The 13450-nt window shown below is 37.7% G+C and overlaps 1 protein-coding gene across 15 annotated transcripts in view; it reads right to left on the bottom strand.

Moving 5' to 3' along the window:
* Window positions 1–13450, bottom strand: part of LOC140187597 (general transcription factor II-I-like) — a 143808-nt gene that overhangs the window by 82941 nt on the left and 47417 nt on the right. For 14 of the 15 annotated variants that reach the window (XM_072243071.1, XM_072243065.1, XM_072243061.1 and 11 more), the window contains 3 exons: window positions 10201–10272; window positions 7508–7573; window positions 990–1055 (listed from right to left, as the gene is read on the bottom strand). In XM_072243071.1, the coding sequence (XP_072099172.1) occupies window positions 990–1055; window positions 7508–7573; window positions 10201–10272 (204 nt within the window). The remainder of the gene's footprint in view (window positions 1–989; window positions 1056–7507; window positions 7574–10200; window positions 10273–13450) is intronic. The other variant, XM_072243067.1, reaches the window with a different exon arrangement.

The raw sequence follows: 13450 nt of genomic DNA, 5'->3' as shown, positions 1-13450 counted from the left end.
AAAAACTGGATTTCCACTCCAAAAGGACTTTGCAATGGTCAATACCGTCAATGACAGATTCATCTGCAATACGTAGATTTGGTGAGAATGGCATCAAGTAGGTTTTCTGTCTTGATGGTTTCCTCAACACCCACCCCAGATCCAGATAACAATGTCTTCTAATACTTGGTTAGCTTGATAGGTACTATTGCTATCCTGTTGACATGTGTCCACACAGAGTACATTCAGCACCTGAATGGCATTCAACCTGGAACAGTAATGATTCACCAGCAGAAGGGGGATGTAGGCTGTAAGCTGAAGAATTCTTTGCCCAGGTTTAAGCTAATGCCATGATGTTTCACGAAATCAAGTGCCAGTGTTGAGGAGTTCAAGAGCAGTTCCCCTTTGACTGTACACTATTATAGCGCCACCTCTGCTGGAATGACAGTACATACCCAGGGATGGCGAGAGTGGATTCTGGATCTTCAATCATAAGATATGATTCAATGAGTACCACTACATCAAGCTGTTACTTGAATAGTCGAGTAGGTTTGTGCCAAAATTGGAAAAGAAAACAACTTTTCCAACTATGGCACAAGCAGAGTATGTCAGTGAGGAGGACTTATGAATTTAGAGCTCTTCAAGCCTCATAATAACCAGTAATTCCAGATACACATATTTGAAGCACCAATCTCACCAAGACCTTATCAAGACATCAGAAAAATAACCTGAAGTTCACCTGAAAAAATGTCAATGAATCAAACTAAGAAGCCCGCAAATTTTGTACCTTTCAGTAAACCAAACTACTATGAATATAGTAGTCTACCGATTATCCAAAGTTTTACAGCAATTTACAAATGTAAAAATTTGCACTTTTATTTCTATGCTTCAAAAGTTAACTACATTGCCAGTTCAAAAATTTCTGTATTAATGTTTTGTTACTTCTCTGGGACTGTGACACACTAATTTTAAAGTTCTGAGGGGGCTTAAATCAAAAATCCACTTCGTACCATCTGCCGTAAACTCCTCTTCAGTCTCTTCACTTGATGCATTGGCTTCATTTGGCACCTCTCCTCCTGTTGGCAGATGATACCTTGAATTACTTTTGAATATATTTTTGTACTCCTTCATGTACAATGTCATTTTAAATGGATGCGTAGTTCCAGTCTAAAGTTTTGTGCATCACGCCAAGTGAACAGAAAATACTAAATCATCTGTAAGTATATGCAATACAGTATGTTTATTGCATAGGACTGAAATGAGGCAGTTTTTTGAAAATTAAACTTCTGAAGAAATAAAAAGGATAACTCAAAATTGAAAAAATATGTTTTATGAACTACTGGTTGGAACAGACACGAGTAAATTAAAATCTGCAATTTTATGGAGTGTTTTGGTGCTTCCTATTAATCTGCACCCTCAATCCAAAACACTGAATTGCAAAATTCCAAAGTCTCTTACTGTTTATTCATTGTATCTTCTATATTGCCTAATTTACTATTTTTACTTATGTCTATTAAATAAGTCATCAACAATTAAATGTTACACATAATAAAACCTATTATAGCCTCCAGCCATTCTTATTTGTTTTAACTTTGTGCTCCATTCCATCATTGTCATGTATTTAAATCACAACTAAGTGTGCAATCCAAACAAATCTGCAGGATGAGTGACAACTAGTACTAACTCCTGCTGCTGCTTTGCCTTCCTTCTATTCTCCATTTCTCTTGACCCTTGCAACCGTAGCAGGAAATGGCCAAGCAGCCCATCATATTATTCACCCAAAATACCATCCACCATGTGAAGTATTGGTCTTCCACAAGAATCTTCCACATAAACAAAAATTGCTGCAAATCATAATCTCCAATATATTGAGATTGCACAACAGAAAGACTACGGAATGGATGAAAGGTGAGCACGTAATACAAAAAGGAACAAAACAGAGCAGCAGTAAACTCGTTTTCCCAGACAGAACGCTCAGGTCAGTAGCCAGCACTCAGATAACTATTTTTTTTAATAAATCAGCTTTTAAAATTTTGGCAATAGAAATAAGTGAATCAGAACAAACTGCAAAGCACTATTTCCCATGAGCAAGGGAAACCTCAAATTTTCAAAACCAATGGCACAACACAACCAAGTAAAATCAATCAAGACACAAAAGGAGTAGGAGTTGGTCATTCTTTCCTCAATTCTGTGCTACCAATCAACAACACATTTACTGAGCATGTACCTCCAGTAGAAAAATAATGAGGCTTTGGATCAAGAGGCTTGAAGGAGAAGGCCTTTTTAAACTACTTAGATTAATTGCTTAAACTTATAGCTCAGACCTAAAGTTACTGATAATATCTGCCAACATAGTAATTAAAAGACAGCAAATTAAACTAATTAAATAAAATAGATGCAGAATTAGATGATGTGTTGCTGTTGTATGATGTGGGACCTGATGGACCCCATTATGTTTCCTGGGGACCACAACTGCAACAAATGTTGGTTGCCTGAAGAACTTGGGCTCAAGATTAAATAACCTTCAATCTAAGTTTCAAACACTGCATGCAACATATCAGTGAGTGGATGCTGTATTTCAGGAGGCAGTCACACCCATTAGATTAACTGCTTCAAATTCAGTCTGTGGTTAAGAACAAGAGGATATAACTGCAAGTGAGATAGGTAGGGGGATTCAAGAGGTAGTGCTGGAGGAACCCCAGTTGAGGAACAATCAGCTTGTCTAATTATTGCTCCCTATGTAGGCAAGAGAGGGGGCTACAGGAAGACTAGGCAACTTAATGATGACACAATGATTCATGAGGGAAAAAAATGTAGTTCTAATTGAGGATGGGATAGTATAGTCAGGGAAATAGACAATTCTGTCACAAAGATCAGAGTCCTGGCTGCCTATGGTGATGGCCTGGTGCATGGATTCAGGACACTTCAATTGACCCGCAAAAGGTTTTAGAATGAGAGGCAAAAGATCGAGTTCCCATGGTCCACGTGGATAGCAACTATGCAGGAAGAATAAGGAAAGGGCTTGTGGAGAGCAGGGGACCAATTTAAAAAGCAGGGCCAAAATTAAATAATTTCTGGACTGCTACCAAAGCCATGTGAAAATTTGCACAGGGTCAATAAAATTAATGTTTAACTATATGGCTCAAAGATTGGTGTGGAAGAAATAGGTTTGAATTTGAGAGTCACTGGCACCAGTATTAGAAGCAAGGAACCGTTCTGATGAGACTGCACTAATTGTTCTAATATACAGTCAATATTTATGTCAGCAAACACAGACAGTGGATGACACAGTGTATGCAAAGAAAAAAAAAATCAGGCACAGCATTTTTTTTAAATGAGCAATGAGTCCTCTGTATCTTCCTACCTTCGAAGCAGTAACATCAGTTGCACAAGCCATTATATTTTTCCAGTGGAATATTGTTTTCCAAGAAATAGCGTGACTTCTTCAAAAATAGTTTCACCTTTGAAATCTATCTTAAGCTTTTGGGCAAAAAGTATTTCCTCTGACCTGATTAAAAACCTAACATGTCATCAGAAGGGCTTTATTATCACATAATGTGCTTTCATCGATTTCAAGGGCAAACTTCTTAACTTGCAGCTGTTCTTCCATATCACCTGACATTTCTTCAATACTCCCGGATACTGATGAGTTATTCAATAGGATGGCTTGAATAGTTTCATATGCAATCTGATTCATAAAAGGTAATAATTACAAAAGAAACTACAGGCAGAATCAATGATTCACCTATATTATGTGGCCTGGTATCTTTTACAATTAAGTATGAAATCTCATAAGATGAGATTTAGTAACAACAATGCAACTGTGTGAGTAGGTTCTATAGAAAATAAATAAATGAAGAATTACAAGTATAATCTCAAGTGAAAAAGTGTCAATATTGAACATACACGTAAAATTAAAACCAACTCTTTAGGCAGTTTTTTTTAAATAATATAATTTGGTAGGTAAAATTTTTTTTAATTCTATTTGTATGTGTAAATTTTAGGTGGCAATAAAGAGCATGTACACACCAAGAAAAGCCAATTGAACTTCCTTTCAAAATATGGTCAAGTATCAGAGGTTTAACGGAAGTTGTAGTGGTAGACAGTGATGCAGTGATAGACTTCACATATTCACGCCTCTCTGCAGTTTAGCCATTCCTGGTAGATAACCGAACTGCAGCCTTCAGGTCACATTTTATTATCACACACACAGGTAAGTGGAAGAAAAGCAGAACCAGTCTGCTGCTACATACTTGGGACAGTCCTGCCAATCTGCAGTTTGTGATTTGGAATGGATGTGGAGCAGGACTCAATGGGCCATCATACAAGATGTGAATAATGATTTGTCTGTGGTCAACCAGGAACAGAGGTAACGACTGACAGACTAAGCTGTTTTGCTGCATCACTTGCACTGTCTTGCATATTTTCCCATTCACTTCACTCAGGGTTCAAAGTAAGTTACATATACATTTCTTTTTATTTATATATTAAAACAGTAAATTTATGGCTCATTCAGAAACTCCTGTTGCCCTCAGTTTTTTTGTTCTTTTTTATTTGTAGGCCCTTACAAAATCCAGCATGGCATCCACGTTGAGAACCACCGAGCTAGCCAATAATATAAAGCTACCAAAATTTTTTACCAGATATATAAAAGAAGAGAAGCAAGAGCATTGTAAAATTATGCTGGACAAAACAAAAAATTGTGAACAAATTGAGTAAGTCATTTGCCTCAGTCTTCACTGTAAAAGGCTCAAGTAACATGCCAAAAATTCAAGAGTCAGGGAGCAGAAGTGAGTGAAGTCACTATTATTAAAGCGGTGACTGAGAAGTTGCAAGGTCTGAAGGTGAATACTTGGACCAGATGGACTATACACCAGGGTTCTGAAAGTAGCTGAGGAAATTGTGGAGGCATTAGTGCTGATCTTTCACAACTCAGTAGTGGCAAGAATGGCATCAAAGCACTGGAAATCACTGATGTCACTCCACCCTAAGCAGAGAAGGAGACAAACGACAAGAAATGTCAGGCTAACTGGCCTATATTCAATAGTTGGTAAAATTTTAAGAATCCACCATCAGGATTAAATTTCAGGGTATTTGGAAGCACATTGTTTCCTTATGACAAACAGATTAGAATTCTGTAAGTAGACCGTAAGATAGATAAAGGATACTCAGTGGATGTTCACTACCTGGATATTCAGAAGTTGCACAAATAAAGATGATATAACCATGAATGAATTTAAACAAAATTGGTCATTTTAAATAAGAGGCATTGGGGACAGTTTGAAATGCCAAATTAAATACCAGCTACAAAAGCAAAATTTCTTCTAATGCTTTGAAAGAAAATGCAATGAATCTTTCATTTTTCCTTTGAAACAATCTAAAGCAGAAATAGCACTGACTTTGATCATATGAAATTTGTTGTTCTGCAGCCACAGTACAGTTCAAAGAAATAAAATTACTATAAATTGCAAACATTGTAAAAAAAAAAGAGGAATACGAAGGTCATCTTCATGGACTGTTCAGCATCTAATCGCCAGGGGAGGGGAAAGAAGCTGTTTTTTTGAATTATTGAATATGGGTCTTCAAGCTCCTGTACTTCCTTCACAATGGTAGTAACAAGAAGAGGGTATGTCCTGCATAGTGAGCTCCAAGTCTTTGGTAACATATCAAAACTCAAATTCTAACCGAATCACATTGGATCATATAGTGAATTAACTGTGCCTCCCCTCACAGAAAGCCCTCTCTGTGTGGGCTTTCGAGGGTGCACCTTTGTCTCAATGGGGCCAGTTCATTGCTCCCGCATTGTAAGTAACCAAGCGTGTAACGTGGCCAGCGTGACTCAGTAAAAACTTTAATCCTACAACTCAGTTGTTGTTCTTGCTCCACGCATGCACTGTATTAATGAATTGGAGCTGAAGACATGCCTTCTTCATAATTCCATCAATGTGTTGGGCCCAGGATAAAAGCTGAGATGCTGACACCCAGGAATTTAAATCTGATGACCCTTTCCACTAATAAGCCCTCAGTGAGGACTAAGGTGCACTCTTCCAATTTTCTCTTCCTGGGGTCCACAATGAATTCTCTCGTCTTGCAACTACAAGGTTGTTGATGCGACACCACTCAACCAACCAATCTATCTTCTGCGCATCCTCACTGCCGTCTACTGAGTTTAGCAAAAACAGTGGTGTCATCTACAAATTTATAGATGGCATTTGAGCTGTTGAAGTCAAGGCTCCAGTTTCAGAGGGAGACACAGAAGCCCAGGTTTAGAAGTTTGGTGATTAATATCGAGGGGACGATGGATTTGGACAATGAGCTATAAATAAACAGCATCCTGGCACATGCTTTGGGTTCTCCAAAGCAGAGTGGAGCGCCAGCAAGGTTGTGTCCACCATAGGTATATTGCAGAAGCAAGTGAATTGCAGCGGGTTGAAAAACACAAACACGAGGAAATCTGCAGGTGCTGGAATTTCAAGCAACACACATAAAAGTTGCTGGTGAACGCAGCAGGCCAGGCAGCATCTCTAGGAAGAGGTACAGTCGACGTTTTGGGCTGAGACCCTTCGTCAGGACTAACTGAAAGAAGAGCTAGTAAAAGATTTTAAAGTGGGAGGGGGAGATCCAAAATGATAGAAGACAGGAGGGGGAGGGATGAAGCCAGGAGCTGGACAGTTGATTGGCAAAAGGGATATGAGAGATCATGGGATAGGAGGCCTAGGGAGAAAGAAAAGGGGGGGGGGGGAGCCCAGAGGATGGGCAAGGGGTCCCTATTCTTGCTCAGGTAGGAATTAACTCTGGACACAACCAACCTCTTCAAGCAGTTCATAACAGTAGATCTGAACCAAGTGATTGCCATTTGAGGCAGTTTCCTCTGCTCTTCTTGAACTGGTATGAATGGTCTCTTAAAAGCAGTTCAGAACCTCAGACTACAAGAGTGAGAAGTTCTAGATGTCCTCGAACATTCAAGTCAGTTGATCAGCACAAGTCTGCAGTACCCAGCCAAGTACACCATCAGGGCCAGGCACTTTATGAGCATTCAGTCCCTTGAAGAACGTTCAACATCAGCCTCCATGACAGATCATACGTTCAACAGATGGTGTGTGGATTCAAATAGGTGTAGAGTTGCTCTCCATTTCTAAGCATGCATGAAAGCTGTTGAGCTCATTGAGGAATGAAGCATCACTGCTATTTACAAATAAAAGTTTTGGCTTCTAGTAAGTAATAACATGCAAATCCTGCCACACGTCATGCATCCAATTGTCTTTAATTTCATACAGTACTGCCTCTTTGTTATCCTGATGGCCTTCCATAAGTTGTACTTGAGCTTCTTGTAAGACATAGTTTAGCTGAAAGCAGAATACCATCATGCAAAATAATTTCATCTTGCCCCAAAAGATGGAGGAGAGCAGCACCAGATACTTCATTTTGACAATAAATCATTGCTAAATCTTCCCACCCAAAATATCAGCAATCAAATTAGCCATGAAAACCGTACAATCAATGCAAAAATACTTGGTGGAAAAAATACCTTTAAAAGACTTTGAATGGGAAGGTCTTGCAGTATCAATGACATCTGAAGTCGTCACACCTGGCCCTGCCATGACAAGCATAATTTTAGCACCTCCATTGCCAACTATTACATACAATGTTTAAGCAATTTCTTTAAAGATGTAGTGTGCAACCTTAACACACACACACTAGGGGTGATTGATAAGTTCGTGGCCTAAGGTAGAAGGAGTCAATTTTAGAAAACCTAGCACCTTTATTTTTCATCAAAGTTGCTGGTGAACGCAGCAGGCCAGGTAGCATCTCTAGGAAGAGGCACAGTCGACGTTTCCGGCCGAGACCCTTCATGACGAAGGATCTCGGCCCGAAACGTCAACTGTACCTCTTCCTAGAGATGCTGCCTGGCCTGCTGCGTTCACCAGCAACTTTGATGTGTGTTGCTTGAATTTCCAGCATCTGCAGAATTCCTCGTGTTTACCTTTATTTTTCCTACATTTACACACTTAGTCCAGCGGTCGTGGAGTATACAGCGGTCGTGCCCTTCTTAGTAGAAGTTGGCAGCATGGACCTCTAGAAAGTGGGCCACAGCAGGGGTGATTAATAAGTTTGTGGCCTAAGGTAGAAGGAGATGAGGAGAAACTTCAAACTTTCTGCATTTTCACTCAGAGTTGAACTGCACATGCATTTAACGAGAGCTATATAACTCATCTCCTTCTACCTTAGGCTAGGTCACAAACTTATCAATCACCCCTGCTGATACAGGCCAAGTGAGCTTCAACTTGCAAATCCACTTATAGACTTCCAAGGCGCAACTAGATTTTATTTATCTTGCTTTTGTGGGGAAAGGCCAAGAAAGCCCAAAAATAGAAAACTTAATCACAAGAATATCAGTAACATTAACCTGAATGATTTAATTAGTGTGTTTCAGTAAAAATTAAATAACAATTTGAAATTGGAAGAGTTAAATTTATTTTAAAAACTGGAAGTATTATGGCGGACCCTTCCCGAAACTGTGATACTATTCCAAGTAACAATCCTCATCAGTTTCTATTTCTTGACAACTTCATCAAATGGACACACAAACCTCCCAGAGACATTAAGAACAATTGGAATGCACTTAATTACCAAAATAAAGTTAATGGGACTGGGAGTACTTCATGGATTTTAACAGAGATTGCTATGGAGATAGTAGAAACATTGAGTGCATGCTTTCAAAACACTATTCCTTCTAGATAAGTTCCCACTGACTGAAACAGAGCAAATCTAACCCCACTGAAGAACACAAGAGGAAAAAAATGATTAATTACAGATTAGCTGGCTTTACACAAGTGGCAGGGAAAATGCTGGAAGATATTAAGGAAATATTAACAGAGCAATCAAGAGAAATTTATATAATTGACCAGTCAACATTAATCTATGAAAGAAAATCATTTGTAATGAATAGCAACACACACAAAATGCTGATGCTGATGAAGGGTCTCGGCTCAAGATGTCAACTGTTGACTCTTTTTCATAGACGTTGCCCTGCTGAGTTCCTCCAGCATTTTGTGTGTGTTGCTTGGATTTCTTGCAGATTTTCTCCTATTTGTAATGAATGTAAGTTATAGGTTAACAGGTCAGAAGCTTGTTTTGAAGTTGATTAAAAAAAATAATAGGTAAAGGTGTGTTTGAAAAGTGCCACACAAAAGGTTGTTAAACAGAACGGGGCAATTATATACAACTGCATCCAATTGTTTAGAAACCCTTATAATTCTTAATTTGGCTCACTCAATCCAAAGCACAGTGAAAGTCATTTGGCCAGAAGCCAGGATGTGGACTGGGTTTGTACAGGGACACCAAGAGTCAGGAACATGGATATGCAGCAAGAGCACACTCACCATTCAGTTAGGTTGGCAATTATCAAGGAGTAACATTCAATAGTCTAGAAATTTGGTAATGCAACATCACCCAAGTCCTGAGGGTACTGGTTAGTACCTTTGCTGTAGTTACAACAAAGGGAATGTAATAAAATTTCTCCAGACTGATCTTAGGAGAAGAGCGAAATTGTCTGATGAAAGAATAACTAGATTAGGAACAATGAAATGTTTTTTTTTCAAATACAGTCACGGTGGGGTCGATGCAGGAATAATGCTTTCCTTCGATTATAGTCTCCAAATCAGGAATTACTTTTAGATCAAATATAAGAAACTTCTTCAGCCAATGGGTAGTGAACTTTCGAGCTCTCTACCTAAGAGGACTGTGAAGACTTATTCACTCAATCTGCATTCTCACAGGCCAAACAGTATTTTGTAATGTGTATGTTCTAATCTCTTCCACTTGTCCAGAGCTTATTTGCATCTCTTCCCCATAATTCCTCCAACAATCTGCACAATTGCAAGCTAAACCTTTCTACTTTTGTAAATCCCTTTATCTACATACTCTTATACTCTTTAACTTTGTGTGAAATATGCTGTTGAAAATTTGGAGTTACTTGAATTTATGTAATGGACCATGCCTGCCAATAAATATGTGGTCAAGTTTTAGAAAGGTTTTAGAACATGTGTAGAGACCGATCAGTAGAAAACACAATGTTAAAAATGGCAAGCTTTTTATTTAATTGAAGTGACTGACATTCATCACGTTTTAATGAAATTGATTAAAAACATGCTGAACTTTCTTATAACATGCCAAGGCTTAAAACTACGTATCTTTTATGGAGTAAGGTTTCTACATTACCTTGAACACTGTATCGATAATAATCTGGATCTTCTGCTTCAGCTTTGATTGGAACTGATTCAATTGAAGTACCTGAAAAACATTTTCAAAAATTCTATTGAGAAGCAGGAGAACTTTAGAGTAAAAGTGGAGAATGAAAATATTTTCTTTTTAATTCAGATATCAGAAGCAAAGGATGAGTGTATTAATTATTTTGATGTGATTCTAAAGAATGAGTGTAATAGATCAGAACTAATCCCATTGGTCTCTTTATCAGAAATCATACCGCAATACAGTCATGTAGATGAAAAAAGGTAACGGTACAAGCTACACTTGAATCAGTTATAGTAGTTCTACAAGTTGTTTATCTAGTCTTCAATTTAAAATATCATGGGCACATTATCTTTCAATATATCAATCTTGACAAGAAAACAATTGCATTTAACACATGAAACTTTTGATTACAATATTAGTTCTTTCTGTCCCCAAATCAAAGCAATAAGAGTACACAAATCACCCAGCGATGCAGTCAATAATTAAAATTTGACCACAAGCAGTTTACAACTTTACGGTTAATTTTAAGAGCAGTGTGCAGTCTTAAATTTACATGATTGTTTTCATTATCTAATTTAATGCATATTTAAATATCACTCCTCTGGCAAATTGATGTAAGCAGTTGTAGACATGGTGGTACAAAAGCCATTGCAATATCACCTTTGCTAAGACAGCTTGTAAGCCAGGTACTCAGGTTTTCATCTTTTTGCATTCTTTTCCACTTTCCTTTTGAAAAATTATGCTAAAAAATGCTGCAAACATGAGTTTTAGAAGTGGATTTCAAATTCTGACAACACCATCTGTAAAAGACCATAAGCTTTTCCTTTATTCCCCTTTGATCCCCAACTCACTCACTGCCCCTCAAAACTTCAATACTCATCAGATCGCCTAATCTCTACTTGAAGAGTGTCATAACTACACTGCCTTTATTAAGGATGTTAAGAAACTAATAACCTGATCATTTGAGGTTTGAAAGGTATACAAACCTATGAATTAGCAACACCCAGATCACTCAACCCCAATCCTTTCCTATCATTCTAAAAGACTGTGACTGACGAGAATGTAACCTCAGCTCCACACTTCTGTCTATCCACCATATTCTTTTGCATTGAGAAATTATTTACCCATGAATAAAAGTGAGATGTTAATGGAATCATGGAACATCTTGCGGAAGAGTTCCAAAGATGAACTCTCATGATCCATTGAGAGAAAAAATATGTATTTGCCTCATCCATTTTTAAATGAACAAATTCATTTTTAAACACTGACTCAATTCCAGATTTCCTTCAAGTGGAGCTATCTTTACATCATTTCCACTGGGATCATAAACATTCATTCAAATTGCTCTCTAAGCTCCAGTTGGTAAAACCATAGCCTGATTAACCCTTCCTCATAAGACAGCCCACCCACGCCAATAATCAGTTCAGTAGTCACTTAATTTCTTCCAACACATTAACATTCTTATTAACTTAGAAGACCATAACTACCCCCTAGTAATAAATAAGGTTAATATGCAGATATTTAAAAAGTTAACTTGTGAATTAAATATAATCTATAGTACTGGTTGCTTCTTAAAAACTATAATAAATTGGTCAAAGATGGTTTTCGTCTCAGAAATCTTTGAGTTTGCTTAATTGCTTTGAATCGTTTAAGTGCCCCATAATGTCTTCACAGTAATAGCTTCTGTTAAACTATCTGTCCTGTAGCTTCCTGCTTTGTCTTTTTAAATACCTGTTATTTCCCAACAACAGAAGTCTACAGGAGTTATAAATGCTGAATAATTATCTGAAATTACCAAAAAATTGTAGTGGGAATGCTGCAAATCTGAACTAAAAATACTGGAAACACGGATTATCTGAAATTGTTCAACTCTAATGTCAGGTCCACAAGAAATTTTAAAGATGTGCAACAGCCATTCAAGGTAGCAAATGTAACTCCACTATTCAAGAGAGGGAAATTGAAAACAAGGGCCATTTATAGTTAGTATGATATGACTATAGTAGGGGATATGCTAGTAATAGGTATTGGAGACATAGCAACAAACAAGAGTTACAACATATATCAAATGAGTCAACAAACAGCAATGAAAGGGAAACCAAACAGGTAACCTAAAGCTTGAATAACCTTTTGCTTTTGTCATGTAAAATTTAGGTAGAATCTGAGTGGATTAATGGGCAAATGAGTGACGAGGTTATGGGGAAATGGAAATAATTAAGAGTTGGTATAGATTAATCAATTGAGCAGCTTCCTGCTTCATGAAGTTTTTCAGAAGGTGCTACACTACATAAATACTGAAGTTAATCTTTTTACCAAAAATCCTTAAAATCCATGGCAAAGGCAGTTGCTAAGTAAATTTGAGATACAGATTGATATTTTTCTTGGCTGTTGAATAGTATGAAGTTAGTATGGGATACTAAAGGGATCAGGGGGTATGGAGGGAAGGCTGGTACAGGGTTCTGAGTTGGATGATCAGCCATGATCATACTGAATGGCGGTGCAGGCTCGAAGGGCCGAATGGCCTACTCCTGCACCTATTTTCTATGTTTCTATACAGCGAACATTAGGTCATTTCCTGGCTGACATCCATAATTATAAGGGTATCTTCAGGAACAATGTTTAACTGATTACAAATTGCGTCAACAACTTGGATGGAGAGCAAGTAAAAGTTGAGGCTGCTCACTTTAAGGTTACTTCCTGACCCCAATATCAGCTGACCCATCAAGCGAAATTCTGCTCTTTTATTATCTCTCTCACAAATAATGCAAATCATAAAGAATATACATGCCTAAATGAATTAGGAAAGAAAATACGAACATGCAGAGACATCCTCCAACTTCATATGCCATTGCATCTGGAGTACCTGGTACTATCATGGTCACCTTCCTCTATCCAATGAAGGTTAACTTTACTGACAAAGCAAAATATGGCCAGAATGAATACTCAAAACCTCAAATATCTGAAGAAATGAACATTATTCGTGTTTCTTTTTGGTGACCTTCCTTGCTAAAAAGGGAAAAAACATCCACTGTCTCTTCAGAGATGCAGCCTGACTCTGAGCACTTCCCAACAAATATTTGTTAATTTTCAGATATCCAGCATCTCTAGACTTCCAAAAAAGTTTCAATAACATTGACCCTAGAATTGGGCAACGAGCAGATCAATTAAATTATGGTTATTCCTGCTCTGAAAGAATCATACAATATAGAGTAACTGAATC

This window comes from Mobula birostris, chromosome 25 (assembly GCF_030028105.1).
Source record: "Mobula birostris isolate sMobBir1 chromosome 25, sMobBir1.hap1, whole genome shotgun sequence".
NCBI lineage: Eukaryota > Metazoa > Chordata > Chondrichthyes > Myliobatiformes > Myliobatidae > Mobula > Mobula birostris.
Note: the sequence above shows the minus strand (reverse complement) of the source record. Positions and strands in the feature narration are given on the sequence as shown.